This window comes from Callospermophilus lateralis, chromosome 1 (genome assembly GCF_048772815.1).
Source record: "Callospermophilus lateralis isolate mCalLat2 chromosome 1, mCalLat2.hap1, whole genome shotgun sequence".
NCBI lineage: Eukaryota > Metazoa > Chordata > Mammalia > Rodentia > Sciuridae > Callospermophilus > Callospermophilus lateralis.
In genome coordinates this window covers 210,899,139-210,918,245 of record NC_135305.1, presented here as the reverse complement: position 1 = coordinate 210,918,245, position 19,107 = coordinate 210,899,139, and the positions used below count along the sequence as shown (strand labels likewise).

The 19,107-nt window shown below is 53.9% G+C and overlaps 1 protein-coding gene across 8 annotated transcripts in view; it reads right to left on the bottom strand.

Moving 5' to 3' along the window:
* Positions 1–19,107, bottom strand: part of Eps15l1 (epidermal growth factor receptor pathway substrate 15 like 1) — a 103,013-nt gene that overhangs the window by 10,441 nt on the left and 73,465 nt on the right. For 4 of the 8 annotated variants that reach the window (XM_076846671.1, XM_076846653.1, XM_076846692.1 and 1 more), the window contains 3 exons: positions 18,185–18,267; positions 10,407–10,539; positions 7,670–7,717 (listed from right to left, as the gene is read on the bottom strand). In XM_076846671.1, the coding sequence (XP_076702786.1) occupies positions 7,670–7,717; positions 10,407–10,539; positions 18,185–18,267 (264 nt within the window). The remainder of the gene's footprint in view (positions 1–7,669; positions 7,718–10,406; positions 10,540–18,184; positions 18,268–19,107) is intronic. The other 4 variants (XM_076846662.1, XM_076846711.1, XM_076846702.1 and 1 more) reach the window with 2 other exon arrangements.

Here is a 19,107-nt window from a genome sequence, read left to right as displayed (position 1 = left end):
GGGACGACGCCTGCAGTGTCCATGGACCTTGTGGCATGGCCCTGCCCAGCTATCTGCCCGCCATGCTGCCACCCAGCTTGGCCAGCCTCTCGTACCTCCCCCAAGTTGCTCGGCCTCTCCTTTCACCTGGAAATCCCCTGCCCCCTCAGGGGCTCAATTCCCCGCTCCACGATCCCCCCACTGCTTGTCCACTTCCTGCTGCACCGGCCTCTGGCATGTCTGAAGCTCAGCTTCGTAAGAGCCAGGTTCAGCGCCATAGGTACCAGCAAATGCTGCCCTGCGCCCCATTCCAGCCAGCCAGAGCTCAGCTCATGATGGGCTGCGGCAGATCCTGGAGGGTCAAGTGCCCACCCGGGGCCCTTTAGGGACTAGAAGGAAAAAAGCTAGTGGCCTTCCTTGTCTGTGGGATGCAGCAATATTGACTGGTGCATGCTGGGGCTGGTCACTGCTCAAACACTGAAGTGGTGTGCCCTACATGGCAAAGTCTGGGCACAGGAAAAATCGGGCACTGCTGGGTGCAGGTTGAAAGCCACAGGGTGCAGTGCAGCCTCGGGGCACCGCAGCGAGCCCAGGGTGGATGCTGATCAGAGTCTCAAGAGCGTTTCTTGCAGGGTCTGATCACCTGGGTGGGTCTGCAAACATCTGAGCAGGGGTGTAAGAGGAGGGGATCCAGCCAGGCCCTGGAGAGCGAGCACCACGAACAGAATATAGAAATAAACCAGTCAGTTCTCAGCTTTCTTTTTTTTTCTTCTTTTCAGTAAAGAAGACCTCTTCCTTCCCTGGTTTGGGGGATTTAAAAACAGAAACTGGTTTTTTGGGAGGGGCAGTTTAGAATCCAGCCTGCTACGATTTGAAGCTGAGGTTTTTGACGAGCAGAGAGATTATCAGAGATGAAAAGCATCATTCACACCAAGAATCGCCTGCGCCTGGTTTGCCCTGTTGCCGAAACCGTTGTTATTTAGAAATCGTGGCTGTGTTCATACGAAACCAGGCACATTAACTGCTCGCTCTTGTTTTCAGAGGGGGGGGGACAACAAGAAACGGTCTTCTCTCAGGCGTCTGTTTTGGTGCTTCAGCGTAAGGCAGTACTGGGCACGGCTGCTAGAACCGCGGGTCTGGCTTTTGACCCTCCGTGCCTGTGATTTGGGCAAAGAAGTGCCCCATTCCTGCAGCACGGCCCTAGGCCCAAACTTCCCACTTTGCGTACCAACTTATTTTTAGCAATTGTACTTTTCAAACATTCTGGGTCCAGTTCCTGCTTTTATGTAACCACTTCTGCTAACTCCTTAATCATTTTTTCGATTTTCTGAGGTGGAGCTTACTTCAAATGTGACAAATTCACTTTAAAGGACCCCCAGATCCCTGAGAAGAAAATTCCTATTGCTTTTCCACGGCTCCTCCAGGTTTCAGGAGTCAGGAGAGATGGTCACGATGTCTGTTTAATCGAAGGGGTGAGAAGTCACCTTTGATACCCAGCATGCGGTTTGGGCTCATCGTTCCTAGAGGTCTGCAGTGGGAGCCACCTGGTGCCACAGCCAGTCAGGTTCAGGTAAATGAAATGACAGACCCCCGCCCAGGGCTGCTGGCTCTCTACCCCAGTGATCCTCCACCACCCGGGCCGAGGAGTACAAGATTGAAGGAAAGGCAAAATAGAACTTATTTTCAAACCACAGCAGTTTCAACAGTTACCCAAGCGGTGTACCGAAACCACACACAGGACTGACTTCGGCAAAAACAATATGAACCGAATGGTTTACCACAGTGTGTGCTGTGAAAAAAAAAATTTTATTTGGTGACCGGCTCCACCCTGGTAGAAATTTCTTTGATTCTATTTCTCCAAGTGCTGGAGCCGACATGCACCCAGCACACGGGATCAAGTGGACGCCTGGTGGTGGCAGCTCAGCTTGGCTTTCTGCCTTGTCCATCTCACTTTTTACGGACCCACCTGAAGGGTCCCAGAGATCCCCACACCTGCTAAGGGAGGTGGCCTTGGACATTCTGGAAGGAGGGCGATTTTCTAGCTTAATATTCTTGCCTCAAGAGGAGCGTGAAGGCTCTGGGTGATTTGGGTGTCTCCATTTGATTTATGGAAATATCAAAACAAAAGAGTGTTCTAATCAGACAATTTCTGGGTTCTGTTCATACAATTTGGAAAATGCAGTTCTGCAAACGAAAGATAAATAAAACAACATCAAAATCCCCCAAAACAACAACAACAACAAAAACACAAGTTTGTGGCCAGGGTTGCTGCGCCACCTCGGTCATTATCCTCCACAACACAGGACATTCAACAACCGCCATCCCTCCCAGCCCAGGACACCACACAACTGTCACATCCTGCACAACAGACACCCATCAGCACAGCTGTCTTCCGTCCTCAGGACACGGGATGCCCACGCAGTGTCATTCATTCCATGCAACACAGAATCTACACAACTGCCACTCATCCTGTACAACACAGGCTTTATACACAACTGTCATGCATGTCACACAACACGGACACCTACACAGCTGTCATGCATCTGACACAATACAGGATGCCCTCACAACTGTTGTGAATCCACATAACACGGAATCTACACAATTGTCATGTGCCCCACACAAGACAACCGTCATCTGGTCCTACACAAAGCAGGATGCCCACACATCTGCCAGGTTTCTCAAAGTTACACCACACAGGGCAGCTGTGGCCTGGGTGTGGGGACACACCATGTCAGCTCCTCCCTCCGCAGCCTGCCAGCAGAACAGCTTAACTGGGAGGAGAGGGGACAGAGAGAGAAAAGGTTTGTCCAATGTATAATGTTTATAATTTGCAATCACTGGGGATTTTCCTGAAAAGGACCGCTTTTCACCCACACATTTCAGTGTCTCCCTCTGGCTCCCATCGAGTAGGGAAAGTCAATTTGAAAAACGTGACACACAGGCCAGGTAACGGGCTCACGGGCGAGGAGTCCTGCAGCACCAGCCCTGCCCGTGCCCTCGCCATGCAGATGTGCGCAGATGGCAGACCCAGATCAAAGTGGTGCCAGGCAGCACAGCCCTGGAGATAAAAATCTGAGGTCCCCGCGATCACAGTGTTGAGATTTTCCACTAAAAATATTTACTGAATTTTAAGAAACCTGCTTAATGCATTGAGGGGAACAGGAAGAGGTTTGGTTCTGAACTTTGGAGAAAAGCTGAATAAATATTTACTCGTATCCACACACTCCTGGTGTTTTCCTCCTGTGAGGGGCGTGAGGTGGGCAGGGGTCAGGGAACTCACCGGGCCAGCAAGCCCCACGGGTGCAGTGTCATTCTAACATCGGAAGAATGGAGAAAAAGGGGACAGAGTAGCCACACCTCTGGGGTCTGCAAAGACAAGTGGAATCTGAAGTGGGAAACACACTTATCTAGAGGGTCCCCTGAAGGCACCATGACATCTCCATGACACCTGCCTGAAGGGCTGCAGTAGCCTAGAGGAGGGGAGCCCAGCGTGGCACCCCATGGTGTGTGAATGGATTTATAAGTTACGAGTCTGTTTTCATCACTGAACTTAGACTGGCAGGTCTCCCAACTTGGGGTTTGAAAAGTCACATTTGCTCTTTGATGGGCACCTCTGACAGCCTCTGCTGGAGCGAGGGGCTTTCCGGGGGTGGGGGATGTTATCTGTTTACCCGCCAGGTGGGGGGAGCCCTGCGTCTGCACTTGCTGTGCACAGCCACAGGGGCTGTCTGAGCCCGGGCTTTGTTCCTCCTTATTGAGAGTGCCAAAGTTGCCAGAATGCCACCTTTGCAAATGGCAGGGATGCACTGTGGCCACATTTAACAAAACTGCCACAGAATTCGGTGTGTGTGGCGGGTCTGCATGCCCAGGAGTGGAAGGGAGAAAGTAGGGTGCTGAGGCCACCAGGAATTCCTGTGGGTGGGGACACTGGGAAGGAGTGGAGTTGAGCCTGGCAGAGAGTGCTTCCACTCTCACTCCCTACAGCCAGCTCGCCTGTCAATCGCACGTGATGTCCTCTGTCAATCACATGCACGTGTGTCTTGCAGTTTGCTTTGGCAGAAGGAGGGGACATTGACTGGGTGCTCCAAGCGTGAGCAATGGAAAATAAAAGTCCCAATTCATCCTGTCAGAAAGGCAGGGAGGCTGGGAAGCCGCAGGCCAAGGCGCAGGGAATGCACCACAGGTGGAGCTTCGGCCAAGCGAGGGGCTGGGCAGGCTGGAGAAGGGAGACCCCGGCCTTGGAGGCAGCCCGGGGTTGGGGTGAACTGGGGCAGAGTGGCGACTCCTGTCGTTCACACCCATGCTCAAATGCAGGACAAGAGTCCTGTCCTTCTGGCTTGTATCCCAACTGCAAGCCCCTAGGCACCTGGCTGGCTGAGTCCTGATCCCACTGCTCTGGGACTCCAAGCCTGGGCATTGGCACCCCAGGTGACAGTTGAGTCACATGACACCCACTCAATCTGCCCTTTTGGGTGCAGAAAGGTGGGTGTGTGCCAAAGCAGGCAAATGCTTCTATTTTCAAACTCGATCAACTTTGCAGAACATTAATCATGGTAAACAGCAAGCTGCCTGCAGGAGGTCTGAATAGAAGAGGCTCCAAAGACAATAGCATCCCTCCCTCTCCTCAGAGCCATGCCCTCCAGGACAGGGTGCCCCTGACTCTCATCTGCATGCTGCCAGCCAGTCACACAGCCCTGGGACAGACCACCCAGAGGTTGCCAACAGCAGCAATCCTCGGGGCAGGGGAGCTAGTGGAAGGGGGTACCCACCAGGCTGGCTATCATAGGTGTCTCAGGAGCCTCCCATCCTGGCTGGCTGGCTGGCAGGGAAAGGCCAGAGCTTTCCAGGTTCCTGGAGATGGAGAAACTGCCTGTCCCCTTCTACACCTTCACATGTACCCACCAAATTATCTCTTTGAGATCATCGTGGGAACGGAATTAAAGTAGTTAAGTTCAAGGCTGAGGTGCTAACCACATGGTTCAAATGGAGATGCCATTTTAAAAGTGGATCTTATGCAATAAACAAGAGGTTTCGGGCACATAACAGGCACAGGACAGGGAGAAGTCCTTGAACACCCTGGTTGTGATCTGGGCCTGGGATTTCAGAAGAGAGGAGCCAAGAGCAGGCAGGAGCCGGGGCCATGCAGGAACTCAGGGCTTCTTGATCGTGCCCTGTGTGCCACTCTACTACCTGACGTGGTCAAGATGACGAGGGCAGAGAGAACCCATAGCCATCCTGTGTGATCCCGTGCATAGGCACTGGAGGGGACGCGTTTGCTAGGGGAGAAATGACTTTTTTTTTCTTGTTTTGACTGAGCACTTGAATCAAAAAGGACACAGGTTCAATTGCATCTTGTACTATTTAGGTTACAGCTGTTAACTGCTTGGTCAGCAGAACTGTGGAGAGGGGGCAAAAAGACAGGGACTCTATCAGCACCTGGCTTTGCTGGGAGGTGAAAAGGTTGTTAGCAGTAATAAAATGATCATTAAATTGAGGAGAGGTTAAAGGTTACTGGCTGGTTAGTTGGTGTCACTCGGGTGCTGCAGGAACCGCAAGGCAGGGCTGCGCTGGCAGGAAGTGGCAGGGTGGGGCTGGGTCGCAGGATCCCACTATCGCAGCGAGGCCCTGAGGCCCAATCACTGACGCCCACACAGCCGTTTCCTGCACTTAAAAAAAAATCTGTTTCTCTCTTTGCAAATCAACAACTTTTACCTAGAAACTCTTCAGCGGTGAGTTCTGACTGATCTCGATCTCCGGTCCGTTGCAGAAAATACACCATTGTTTACCTGGGGGAGGTGTGTGCGCGCTAACTTTAACTGACAGGTTTCGGGGCTGCCTGCAGGGTCTGTTTTGCATCTCCCTCAAAGAAACCAGTTCTCAGGGCCAAAAACAGACATCTGCTGGTTATTTAATACCTTGACAGACCTTTCTAGAAAAGATCTCCAGGCACAGAGAACTTAGTGCTCATAGATACCCAAGCTGACCCTCAACGATCCCTGAGAATATGAGCGCTGGCTTGGTTGAAAAAGAACTGAGCACCTGGCAAACTGAGGGATCCTTGGTTTTAAGATACCTTAAGGATGCTCGATAAGGCTCCCAGGAGGAGGGGTCCCGATGGTGATTCCCTTTCGGGCCAACACTCATCCACCTGTACATGGCAACAGGTGCTATTTGTTGTTACATCAATTAAACCTCAACTGAGCTTTAAACAAAACAAAAGCAGCTCCTGCAGAATTTGAAAACTGCAGTCTCTAGTACACAAGACAGAGAGCCAAAAAACCCCCACGTGACTCAGACCCAAACTTGCTTTTGGTCCTGTATGAGTGATGACCTGGAGCAGACCCTGAAGCCATCTTTGAAGCTCAACTCATGGTATGCCAACATTTTCCAACGGAAAGGATTTCTGCTCAACTGCAATCTCATGGGGGAAAGGGCCCCTTTCACAACTCTCTACAGGTATAAAGCTGCCTGAGACCTGGCCTTTGCATTTCCCAGGAAAGGTGCCCATGAAAGGCAGAGCTGCATCCTGGTCCCTGCACCCTGGTGTGGGTGTGGGGGATGTTGGTGTGCACAACACATCACTATGCAAATCGTGTTCCTCACATGCCCACCTTCCAGGCCTGCACTGGTTCCATGTTCAGGTGAGGAAACAGGCTTGGCACGGTTCAGACACTTCCCCCAACCCTGCAGGAAGCTGGCAGCAGGGCTTGAGCTTGCATGGAGGCCCTTATTCCAACATTCAGAAATCAGTCCTAGCAAGTAATCTCTGGACTCTAGTGGGACAGGTGGCCCAGAGGCCAGAGGCAAGCAGCCCCTTAGAGGCACAGAGGCCCAGCAAGGTTCTAGAAACCTCCAGGTTTCTTTGTCCCCTGAAATGGAAAAGCCTTAGTGGGAATGTAGCAACATCAGCTGCATTTCACATACAGAATGGTGAGATTATGGGAAATCCATTCCTCTCTCTCCCTGGTTTCCAGGAGTGCAGGGGTGATATCGTGAGTGAGCTGTAAGGAGAATCACTCTGGCTGAACTCCCGGTCAGGGTCTAACTCTGCTGGGTCACGGGCTTCAGGGAGCAGTGCACCAGCCTCGCCCTCCTTCCCACTCAGCCACGGTGGGGCCAACACTCTCCACTACAGAGCCCCAGGTGCCTGAGCGTGACAGTGAAGGTGGTGTCCTCAAGTGGGAAAAGCCAGGTCAGCAGGAAGGCGGAAAAGCACATTCCCTGGTTCAACTTTATTTTCTTACAAATAAACAAACAAGGCAGACATCAGCTTGTCTGCTGCCTTAAGCAGCCAAGAAAACAAGAAAAGCGCCCTGTGTTTTCCCTGCTCTCAGGGCAGGACCTGGTCCTGTGCCCCTCTGCTGCCCTGTCTGCAGATCCCAGCTAAGTCCCCAGCTGCTCCTGGGTCTCAAAAGCCATGGGGTGTGCAGTGTGGACAGGAAGCAGGAAGGGAGCTGTGCAAGCCAGGTTCTAGCTCCCCTGACCACTACCCACTCCATGCATCCCCCCAAAGTGCCAAGTGCTTCCCCATCAAATGTGACTTATGAGCAGGTCGACTATGGGTCCCACGTTTAGTGCAGGTGTGCCAGCACAGCTGGTGGCCTTCACACTGTTAGGGGTTAGTACGAAAGCACATTACTAAGGATACTGGAAGCTCAGCAGCAGCCGCCACACAGTCTGTACCTACCACCCAGCAGCATGTACAGTGCAGAATTTCTCTGTTCAGCCATTGCTTCTGGGTAAAAGAATCAGATGAGAGGTACTTAGGCCCCCACAGGGATATCCTGTAGTGTCCCCGCACTAAGAGGCTGCATGTGCTACTCTCTATGGGAGTGAGTGGTGGAGGTTTGGGGAGAGGACAGGTCACCAGTTCTAGACATGGCCCTGCTGTCCTCTCACTGTGTGACCTTGAGCAGCCCACCTGACCTATCACTTCCCTTTCCTCTTCTGGAAGATGGACATCATGTGGCCTGCCCTATTTCAAGGGGCTCTCTAGGATCTGGGGAGATAAGAGTTGTGCAAGGGCTTCCTGAGGTGGATGTTAATACATTTCTGTAGAAGGCACAGGGGCACCCGGCCCTCGCAGAACAAAATACAGTGGCCCAAAGCCCCAAGCTAAGACAGCCTGAGACCCCTGTGCAACTCAAATCATGCTCTGGCTCTTGAAAAGGCCTTAACCCTGAAGTCAGGTACAGGGAGGTTGTCCACACCCTGGTCCTGAGTACTTAGTTTCTACCCAGCATTGCTGACTGCTTTCCAAGCCCACAGTACACGGAAAGCAGAAACCCAAGTGGGGTGAGTAGCGGGCAGAGGGAGGCACAGGGCAGGTGACGACTGAGGGAAAGTTCAAAGGCAGAGCCAGCGCTGGGTTCAGGTAAGTGGAGAGGTGGGGGTGGCAGTTTCCATGAAACTCTGAAAACGAAGCCTCGCACCGGCTAGATATCAGGGGGCAGCTCCTCCTTGGGACCCACAAACAACACTGTTCTGCACACATGTGCATGTATGTTCGTATGCATGTGAATTTGTGTATGTACATGCATGTGCAAGAAAGCACACTCTATGAAGAGTGTGTGTCTGTGGGTGGGTGTGGGACATGCGTGCAGTGGTGTGTTCGAGCACTGTGTGGTGCAGTAGGAACGGAGGCGCACCTGTGTGCAGGCATGAACCAGAATGTCGCATGTGCCCACAGGCAGACAGGCTCAAGTGCATCAATATCAGTGCACATGTACATCTGTTTGCACCTGTACGCAAGCACTGCTTGATTATGTGTGCGCACACAGGTGCCTGTGAGAATGTGCGTGGCAGTGCATGCATTATTCATTGTGTGCATGTGAATATGTGCCTGTGGGTGTGCACATGCCAAGCATGTGTGTGGAGCATGTGGATACATGTGAGCTCGGGTGTGCACGCGTGTGGGTGTGTGTGCACACATGCACTTGCTTCCATCTTTCAGGCAGAGTAAGGAGGCTCAGGCCATTCCCTCTCCCTCAGGACACTGTAAGGGTCCCTTGTGAGCCAGTGCCTCTGCGGAAGACGCGGGTGGCCCTCCTGGGTGGCAGGGGCTCATCTGCTGTCTTTGTTTTCCTTCCATCAATGTTTGGACATGAGGCTCACAGAAACCCTCTCTACCCATTTGTTTCTGCAAACAATTCACAGACAATCTACTCTAAATCCCCACAGCCCATTGGTGAGAGTTCTCTCATGACTCATCTGCAAGGCTACTGACCTGGGCACCAAGGCAGGGTCCCTGTCTCTCCGAGGGAGAGCCCTGGCTGGCTCTCTACTGGCTGGGGGATCACGTGCAGGAAGCCTGGCCCACCTTGGACCAGTGACTGCATGGAACTAGCAAGCTGGGCAAGCAGAGCCCACCAGATCTACCTGAGGGCCTATGCCAGGGTGAGGACAGGCCTCAAAGTGGAGCCCACACAATGGACTCAAGGGGAAGGACAAGGTTGGGCTGAAGGGCGAGCCCTCCCTCTTCATTGACAGAAAAGGTGAAGGGGGGAGGGGGAGGGGGAGGGAAGGCCTGCCCTGTCTAGGGGCAGCCTGGTAGCAGAGGTATAACCAGAAGGTGAGACCATGGGAGAGTGCTGGCCCCACAATGCAGGGAGGGTGGGGGGAGACTGCCTGAAGGCAGAGATGGCAGAGATGGCCCAGGCCAGGCACTACCCAACATGGTGGGTGGATAAATGGATTGGGAAACTGCAGCGACTCCTTCTGCCATTGAAGCGATACGATAGCCTTCTGCTTTAGACAGCTTTCTGCTTCAGCGTCTAGTAAACTGGCCTGTCACTTCAACTCCATGACATGAGAGCAATCCCAGCAGGAGTGACAAGTCCTCAGACCCCATCCTAGTGGGGATGGATGGGCCCCTCCTGAGAGCAAGGCAAGGCCAAACCTAGGAGAAACCGGTGGCGCAAGGCCTGCAGGAAACCCCTGTGGAGGGGACACTGAGTTCAGGTGGAAGTGGAGGGGAGCCCAGGCCGTGCTGCCTGCGCTCACAAGGAAGACCCTGCTCCCCACCCACCTGTACGTAAGCAGCCAGGGAAGGCCTGGAGTGAGGGGTGCTCCAGCCACACAGGCCATCCCTGAGCCGACTTGGGCAAGTGTGCGGTAGAGGGGACAGCTATGATCCAGCAGCCAGTGCTGCTGTGGCCTATTTACTGAGGGACAGCCAGGATCTTGGTGGCACTGACATTCAGGCAGTCTGAAGCCAAGGTGCTCACAGGCTGGGGACAGGTCAGGCGGTGGGAGGCACGCACCACGCATACACCATGTTTGTGGGGACCCAGCCACTGGGAGGAGGGGGACCCTCTTGCCCAGAGGGCTCTGCTCTACGCTGGGCTGTTCAACAGAGGGGCCCTGGTCCCCCTACCGCCCTGTACCCGCAGGCAGGTGGCTGCGAGAGAAGAAAGTGTACTGACCACTGGGCGGTTTAGGCCGCGGAGGAGCGGGTTTCTTCGGAGGCAGAGCAGGAGTGTCCTGTTTACTTTTAAAGGGATCATCTGAGAATCCTGCCCCTCCCAAGGAGGAGGTGAAAGGGCCAGAAGTTGGGGGCTGTAAGAGAGGACATGAAAGAGAGGCAAAACAGTCAATAAAAGGAAGGCAATGTGTCCACCAGTGAGTGCTCATGCACTGAGGCCGCTGACCTCCGGCTGCGGCACACGGCTGCGGGGGCCAGGGGCTCTCTCAGGCTCCCTGCTCGCCTCCACCCTGGACAGCAGGGGCCCTTTGGCCTGTGAAGGGCAAGTCACCACATGTTGAAGGAGCAGAGGGCGGCCCTGTTCCTCGGCAGGCTCACGTCATTCAAGAGCATCCCCTGGCCCATGTCAGGTCTTTCCCACAGGGTCCCCTCGGCCCCCTGCTCATGCTCATCAAGGTGACCCCTTGCCTCTCTGCTGACTGTACTAGGGTAGACCCCATGTGCTGCCTCCCCACTGAGCCAGCCTGGGTGGTCATTGTCTTTGACCAGTGACAGCAGCTTTAGGCACTGGGTCAGAGAGCTGCAGCCCCTCTCTGTCCCTGGGCTGCCCATATGCTGCTGCTCCTCCACCGCCTGGCACATTCTGCTGTGGCTTCTACCCCGATTCGGTCACCTCTGCTCTACTGCCTCAAACCCAAATCAGATCACGTCCCCCTGGTTTTACAGTGTTAGACGTTGGTGGAGAAGTCCGTAGGCAAGTGGGGAGACAGAGGGGGTAGAAATAGGTATAGGAGGGGGTGAAGGTCGGCTGGTTGATAGAGGTGGTGATGACAGGTAGGTGGGGGGGGGACTGGCACCAATGGCCCGGATGCATCCAGTGTACCCCAAGCTCTCCTCCAGGCATGGCCCACCTTCCCCCTTGCATGCCCGGCTCTTTGCCCTTGTACCTGAAGGTCTCCATCCCCCAAGACCCCTCCTCAGACCCTGGAACCTGCGGTCCCCCACGCTGATTTGGCCAGGCTCTTGCTCACACTCGTCTCCCCTGGGCACTGGCCCATCCCCTCCTTAAGCCCCTCTTCTTCACACACTGGCAAGACCCTGATCGTACCCCCCCAGCTCTCTCTGGGGCCCTTCTTACTGACTGCACCTGTTTGGGGTGTCCTGCTATCACCAAAAAGGGCACCTGTCATCACTGTAGTGACAGGCTGTCAGGCCTCTCCCGCCTGAGGGCAAGCACCTGCCCCCACCGCTCATCTTGATGGGGTTGTCACCTGCTGCTGAGAGCCAGCAGAACATCAGCCTCCGGGGGGATGATGCCCTCACCCCAGCTCCTGCCAGCACCAGAGGGCAGCCATGAACTGTGCCTGACAGACTGTCAGTCGAGCCCTGCCACAGAGGGCCGGCCCAGCCCTGTGTGTGAAGGAGGAGCCGGGGCTTCCCAGGCCAGAGAAGATGGCTTTCTACTGGGAGTAGTGAGAACCAGCAAAACAACTAAACGTTCAGTAAAATAGAAAACAACTACAGTTTTACTAATACAGAAAATAATGCATTCTTACTAAGTACAAAATAACTGAAAAATAAAAATACCTTGAAATATAAATAAATAAAATATAAAATAGGAAAGCCTAGGACACAGAGAGCCACTACTGACAGGAAACAGGAGGAACTGGCAGAAAGAGGTAAAATGATAACGTCACCCTGGAAGGGCACAGAAAAGAGGAGCGTGTGGGGGCAGCAGAGCCCTGGCGGGAGACACGGAGCCAGCGGGGCAGCCTGGGACAGGCACGGGGGCACCAAGGGGCACTCCCCGGCTTCCTTGGAAAACCCAGACCCAGCAATGGCTGGAGAACTGGGGAGGAGGGTCCAACGCCATCTCCAGCACCTGTCCAGGAAGAGGTGCCACCTCAGCCTTCAGCACCTACTCAGAGATGGGGCCACCAGAATCTAGTCACGGTGCCCCCTGAACCTCGAGACAGAGTCGAGACTGCCCAGCCCAGGCAGTCTTAAGGGCAACACCCCTGCCCACTGCCAGGTCCCCCCACCACAGGTGAGTGGCAGGGTCCACAGCAGGAAGCACCTCAAAAGGATTTTCACTCCCCCCACTGTGGGCCCTCCCTGCTCCCCTCAGCTCTCTGCTGATCTCACCTCATCTTCCCAGTGGCCTTGGGAGGGACTTCTACTGCCACCACCTCCACTTACACACAGGGAAACTGAGGCAGCTGCCCAAACACAGCGGGGCAGTGTGGGCTGGGCTGGAGTCTGCACCCTCGACCTCCCAGGCCAGGGCGCCTGGCACTGTCCTTGGCTGCCCACGTCCTCTCTGGTCAGACTGTCCCCAACCAAAGGCCCCTGGAGGACACACATGGGTGAGGGCAGGGTACAGAGCCAGCTGAGGGGTGGGGAGGAGGAGAAGGCACCTCCTGCTCCTCCTAAAGAAAGCGAGGGCTGCCACCCTTAGATCCATCTCCCACCAACGCACCCGGGCCTGCTGGGCAGCTTCAAGCAAAGAGAGCTGTCGGCCTGGCAGGGCCTCAGGGAGGGGAGAAGGGGCCTCCACCCCTGCGGACAGGTGTCCTTGTAAGGGCAAAGGGCAGTGAGCCTCATTTCAAAATCTGTTGCTTGAGTTTCCAGAATATCTGCCCAGTCAGGCTCGAGTCTGGGGGTCAGAGTGGAGGTCAAACCCCAGCTCTGCCACCTGCTGACCACGCTGTGCCTTGGTTTCCCCACCTCTAAGAGACAAAGATGACAGGCCATCTTGCTGGGCTGTGTGTGCTGGCAGTGGACAAAGACAGCACAGCCACCACAGCGGTCCCCTTCCCTGGATCATTCTCCTTAGTGTCAGTTACCTAGGGCTCCAAAACAGTCATCAAAAGTTCCAGAAATAAACGATTCATAAGTTTTAAACTCCTTTAATACAGCACATCGTTAAGGCCATTTATTACTAATTATTGTTGTTAACCTCTTACTGCACCTAATTGGTAACAGCAAACTTCATCAGGTGTGTGAGGGGGAAGTACACCATGTACAAGGCCTGGTCCTGCCCATGTCTCAGGCATCCACTGGGGGTCTGGGGATGATTGCCCCATGGTTAAGGGGGGACTCCTGTATTATGCCATGCACAGGAAAGGGAACAGAGTTTCTTTTCTTTTTTTAAATTTTTTCATTTGTTTTAATTATTATTATTTAATTAGAATGCATTTATGCACTTTGATATATCATACGTAGATGGGATATAACTTCTCATTTTTCTGCAGAAACGTATTGGTCATGTAGTCATCACATATATACATAGTAATAATGTCTGCTTCATTCTGCTTTCTTTCCTATCCCCACATCCCCTCCTCTCCCCTCCCATCACTCCCTCTAATCTAAGGTAACACTATTCTTCCCTAGAGCCCCCCACCTTATTGTGAATTAGCATCCGCATATTAGGGAAAATATTCAGCCTTTTGTTTTGTGGGATTGGCTTATTTTGCTTAACATGATATTCTCTAGCTCCAACCATTACTGGCAAATGCCATAATTTCACTCTTCTTTAAAGCCGAGTAATATTCCATTGAGTATATATAACACATTTTCTTTATCCATTCATCTATGAGGGACACCTAGGTTGGTTCCATAGTCTAGCTATTGTGAACTGAGTTGCTATACAGAGTTTCTTTCAATGCCTGCAAGAATCTGAGAAGTCTGGCACTAGTGATATGGTTCAGTGGTGGGGCACTTGCTTGGCATGCATGAGGCCCTAGGTGTGATCCCTAGCTCTGTCAATATAAAAAAGAATCAGAGAAGGCTCGTCTGCTACAAACACCTTACTTGGACTGCCTCCTGCTCACAGGAGAGCCTGGCCCAGAGCAGGTAGGGCGAGAGTGGGCAATGCCGTCCTGGGCTTATTTTTTGACTGGGCTGTCTAGGGTCTATAGAGAAGAATGGGAGGGGGCGGAGGAGATAGAAAGGGCGCATTGGCCACCTGCTGGTGTTCCCCCCCCATCATCAGAGCACACCCACAGGCCCCAGGTCCACTTTGTTTCATGGCTTTGGAGCAGGCAGGCAGGAATTAAAACCATTTTCTTAGCAGAAGGAGGAGTGAGCAGTATGAGGCCCACACAGAGACCACAGTTCTTGTCCTGGGTGCTGGGAAGCAGTGGCTCAGGGGGAGGGGTGCAGAGTGGGTGTGGGTCTCTAGGTCGAGGGACCCTGCAGTGTGCACTGTCTTCTGACCTGTTTCTCCCAACTCAGCGAGAGTCCCTGGCCATGGGTGGTGCAGGGGGCTTGGGCGGGCTTCACCATGACCGAGGTGAGCCTTCCCACTTGGGGGCTGTGCACCAGGCCCTGGGTGACTAAAGGGTGTGCTAAGCCCTGAGCTCATTAATGGTGAGATCTGGGGACACGCTGAAACCAAGGCTGCCTGACTCCCAGGCTGGCTGAGACCCTAGGCTACACAGACTTGGCTCCCGGTTTGGGTTTAAACCCACTGAACCAATCAGTTCCCTCCAAGGGGACAGGCTCCAGCAGAAGTGCTGCCTGGCTCCCTACCACAGTGTTAGATCCCACCCAACACCCAGCGCCTGCGTCATTTCCGAATCCCAGCTTTCATGACTTCAGGTTTCCCAAGAAGTCTCCTTGGGGACTCCACTCTTTCCTACTCGGGCAGTCACTTCAAGGAAAGTCACTATTTTTAGAAAGGTTTCCTAGGGCTGTCGGGGCTCTCTGGGCTAGGCAGGGGTGAGGTGTGCTTTCAATCTAAGAGACAGAGAGGCCACTGTGAACAGCAGCACTGAGAGAGACAGTTCTGGGTTCACCATTTCAAGAACTGCTTGTTTCACTGCAAACGGCTCGGAGCTTTTGTAAAGCTGCCAGAAACACGAAGGCCCGACTTTAAAAACAGCTGCAGACGGCGGGGGTGAGGCTCAGGCAGAGCGCTCACCTGGCATGTGTGAGGCCCTGGGTTCCAGCCCCAGCACCGCAAAAACAAAACCAAACAAAAACCCAGAAGAAAAGTCACTAAAAATGGGCTCACAACCATCCGTATATTTTGTAAGTGGCTTTTTGGGGTGTGGATAGGGAAAGAGGGCAAAATAAATAAGTTATTTACTTATTTTTAAATGCTCTCTGAAAACTTACATTGGAGAATGTGCTTCTAAAGCAAGCCAATGTCACTGAGACTTAATACTGTCTAGAAAACCTCTTGGGGTGGCGGGGGCTCTCCACTGAGCGCAGGCGGGAGTCTGCTGGAGGAACTGCCCCGCCCCCACGGCGGAGCCAAGTGGGGGGAGGACCCTGGGGGTGGGCACCATGTGTGTCACCCCCGCCCTGCTCAGGTGGGGAAAAGCTGGCACTGTTGTTTCTTTTCTTTTTTTTTAAGAAAGGTTTTTTAAAAAAAGGACCCTTCTTGCCACTTTACTTTCATTTCCCTCAGCATTTTATTTATATACCCGATGTTGTTCTTGAAAAACCAAAAGGTAACCAAAAGGAAAAACAGCTCTGAGGACAGGATTTAGCTGTACAAGTGTCATGAAATCAGGAGCCAACGGAACGGTGGAAACAAAACAATCTAGTACGGGACACCAATTTTCCACGGTCCAGTCCAACTGTCCTGGCCTGGCGCCAAGAACAGGAAGTGGGACTGACTAAATCACAACTGCACATGTGTGGGGACAGCCTGACTCCAGGGTACGCAGCAAGGGGAGGAAGATCATCAGAAGGGGAAAGTGCAATTTTTTTTTTTAGGTCAGAAAGGGATGGGCAGAGAAAAAGGGAAGGGCCGGGCTCAGTGACTGGACAGGCCATGCTGCCATCCAGGCCCAGAGCCCCTCCGGGCCGGCTGCCCTCTGGCCACTGCAGTACTGTCCACAAGGCTTTTGGCTTGGACTCATCTTAAAACAGGGGTCCTCACTCATGCTAAACAGTCAGCTGGGGGCCCTTGTCCTTGTCCTAGCTCAGGCCACTGCTGGCTGCCATTTGTTGGTACTGACCTTGAGGATGGAGAAGGAGGGTCCCAAGTCTCCTTCTCTGGAGCTACCTCCTTCAGGAAGAGAGGCCCAGTGGGGACGGCCTGAGAAGACAACCTGGACCCCTTCCTTTGAGACTGCTGCCACCATGTGGCAGGAGTTTTCTGACTTGGGAGTAGGTTTCCAGGGGCTGGGTGCACATGTAAGAGCCACCAAGAAAAGAGCAGTGGCAGGGGCACACTCACTGCCCGGGGCCCTCGGCCAACTCCACTAGGTGTACAACACTGCAGTGTGAGGGACAGTGGCTCTCCCCTCCTTGCATCAAAAGGACACAGCTGCAACCCAGCACCAGTGCCACTGGGTGCCCTGCGACCAGCTCCTGAGTGTAGGCACACCCTCCGCCTCCGGCCTGGGCTGGATTGGCCCTGCTGCCAGTTCACGCTCACACCTTTCTTTGAAAACCTGAATAGAACCTTAAGTGCTTCTCGGAAGCCCTGTGCCACAATCACACACTGTTGCTGCTGCTGCCAACCACAAGCTTTCGGCACCAGACTTGTTTGCTCCACTAGCTGAGTGAGCACTGAGCCAGCGAGCCAGGACTCGGGGGAGCCGGCTCAGTGGGGCGTCCGGCCCAGGGCTGTGGGGAGCACGGGGAGCCCACACTGGGGGCCTTTCACATGTCCATCCACATCTGTGGGTTTTGCATCCACAGATTCAACCAACTAACCTCAGATCAAAAGTACCCGAAAAATAACTGTGTCTGTACTGAAGCAGCACAGGCTTCTTTCCTCATCACGGTTCCCTGGACAGGCCCAGTGCTGCGAGGCCAGAGCACGCACACTGCCCAAGTCTACAGGAGGATGCGTGCAGCTTCTATGCAAATACTACGCCGTGGTACATACGGGGCTCGAGCATCTGCAGGCTTTGGTATCTGAGGAAGTGCTGGGCCACTGGCCATGGACACCGAGGGACCACCGTACTCCCACCCATTGCCTCCTACACATCATTGGCAGCACCCACAGAGGATGGGTCTGGTCATTCGGGATGAAATTCCCCACCCTGATCCGCCTCACCACCATCTGGCTCACGAGTCTTCCCCAACTGGGACGGGGTCCCTAGGAGGGTTCTGTTTGTGGTCACCTCCCTCTTCCTGGAGTGCTCATGGTACCTGGGCAGGCATTCGGTAAAAATCCGTGAGACGTGTGAAAACAGCAGAGCCCCACGGCAGGGAGCCTGCACGCTGTGGCCCACAGGGGTCCAGGGACAGGCCGCCGCCCTCACGGCTGCTGTGCTTAGAGCTGACGATACATCTCACGACTCGATACCATAGTGTCGTTCCTGCTGCCCTGCTGAACAGCTCAGTACTCAGCTGTGTGTGTCCACAGCCTGGCCCTCACTTTCCAGCACCCTCAGGAGATGTGTCCCGGCAGCTCCACATTCGTCACGCCTCGGGCCTGCTGCCCACAACCCTCCTGGGACTATGTGCCTAATGCCTTCTCGAGTTCCTGTGTGGCCACAGAGGTGACAACCTCATGATCTGCGATCTGACACTCAGTCGCCAGTGGAAGCAGGGGCAGCCATGGCATCCAAGCCACTGGGAGGAACCTGGGGCTCGGCCAGCTTCCCAAGGAGGGAAGGAAATGCACCCGACGCCCATCAGGGGTGCTTTCTAGGCTCCACCTGCTCACTCCCCGCCTGGCGTGAGGACCCATTTCAGAGCTTGCGAGGGGCTAGGGAAATACATACGTGACATCACACACTGCGAAATACACACGGCACCAAGAGGCACAAGACACGGGCAGAGGCAGGGGCTCCGTGGGAGGGGCTTTACCTGGGACATCTGGCTGAAGTCAGCGAAGCCCTCAGCACTATTGAAGGACCCACTTCCGAAAGGGTCTAAGGTTCCAAAGGGATCTGCAATCAGCACCAACAAGGTCGGAGTTACAGGTCTGGACCAGGGCATGCCTTTGGGAGTCAAGTGGAAGTACTGGGCACCCCGAGTCGGGAGATTCAGAGGCTACACTGATGCACCAGAGACCTAGGGCCCAGTGAAGGTCCTCGGCACAGCCTCTTTGCCTACTATGGCTCGTGGCTTCGGTATCTAAGAGACACAGCTCCTCACATGACAGCTGGCTCTGAGAGGGCCAGTGCAGCTCAGTTTTCAAAGGGGCAACAAGTTCCTGCAGGGGCACAGCTTGCTGGCTTGCTGGAAGGGAGCAGGAGAGGGAGAGCAGAAGCCACCCCAGGGTGACCCAAGACCCACACAGTTTATGTAGGCCGTTGTCAACAGGAGGGACTTATTGTTTTATTTTTGAGACGGGGTCTCGTTCCATTGCCTAGGCTGGCCTTGAACTCCTGAGCACAAGAGACTCGCCTGCCTTAGTCTCCCCAGTAGCTCAGACCACAGGTGTTGCCACCATGCCCAGCTTAGGGAGAGATTTTTGCTGAGCTTTCTCTGGCCCCAGAGAGTCTTGCCTAGAGCAGCTGACCTGCCCCTGGTACCAAGTTCTGCACCAATATGTGCAGGCTGCTAGGCACAGCAGCAGGGCCAAGCGAGACCTGTGCCCAGAAGCAAATGCTCCCTTATTTTAAGGCTTGGGTGAGCATCTGAATTTTACTCTGGGAGCCAAGGTTCCTTCAAACTCAGAAGACCCAGCACAAGTCAGCACCCACAGTCCAACTGTGGATTTTTTGGGGAGAAACAGTAAAGACATACTAAAGGTTTAACGAGGAACGAGTAACTGTGTTATTACT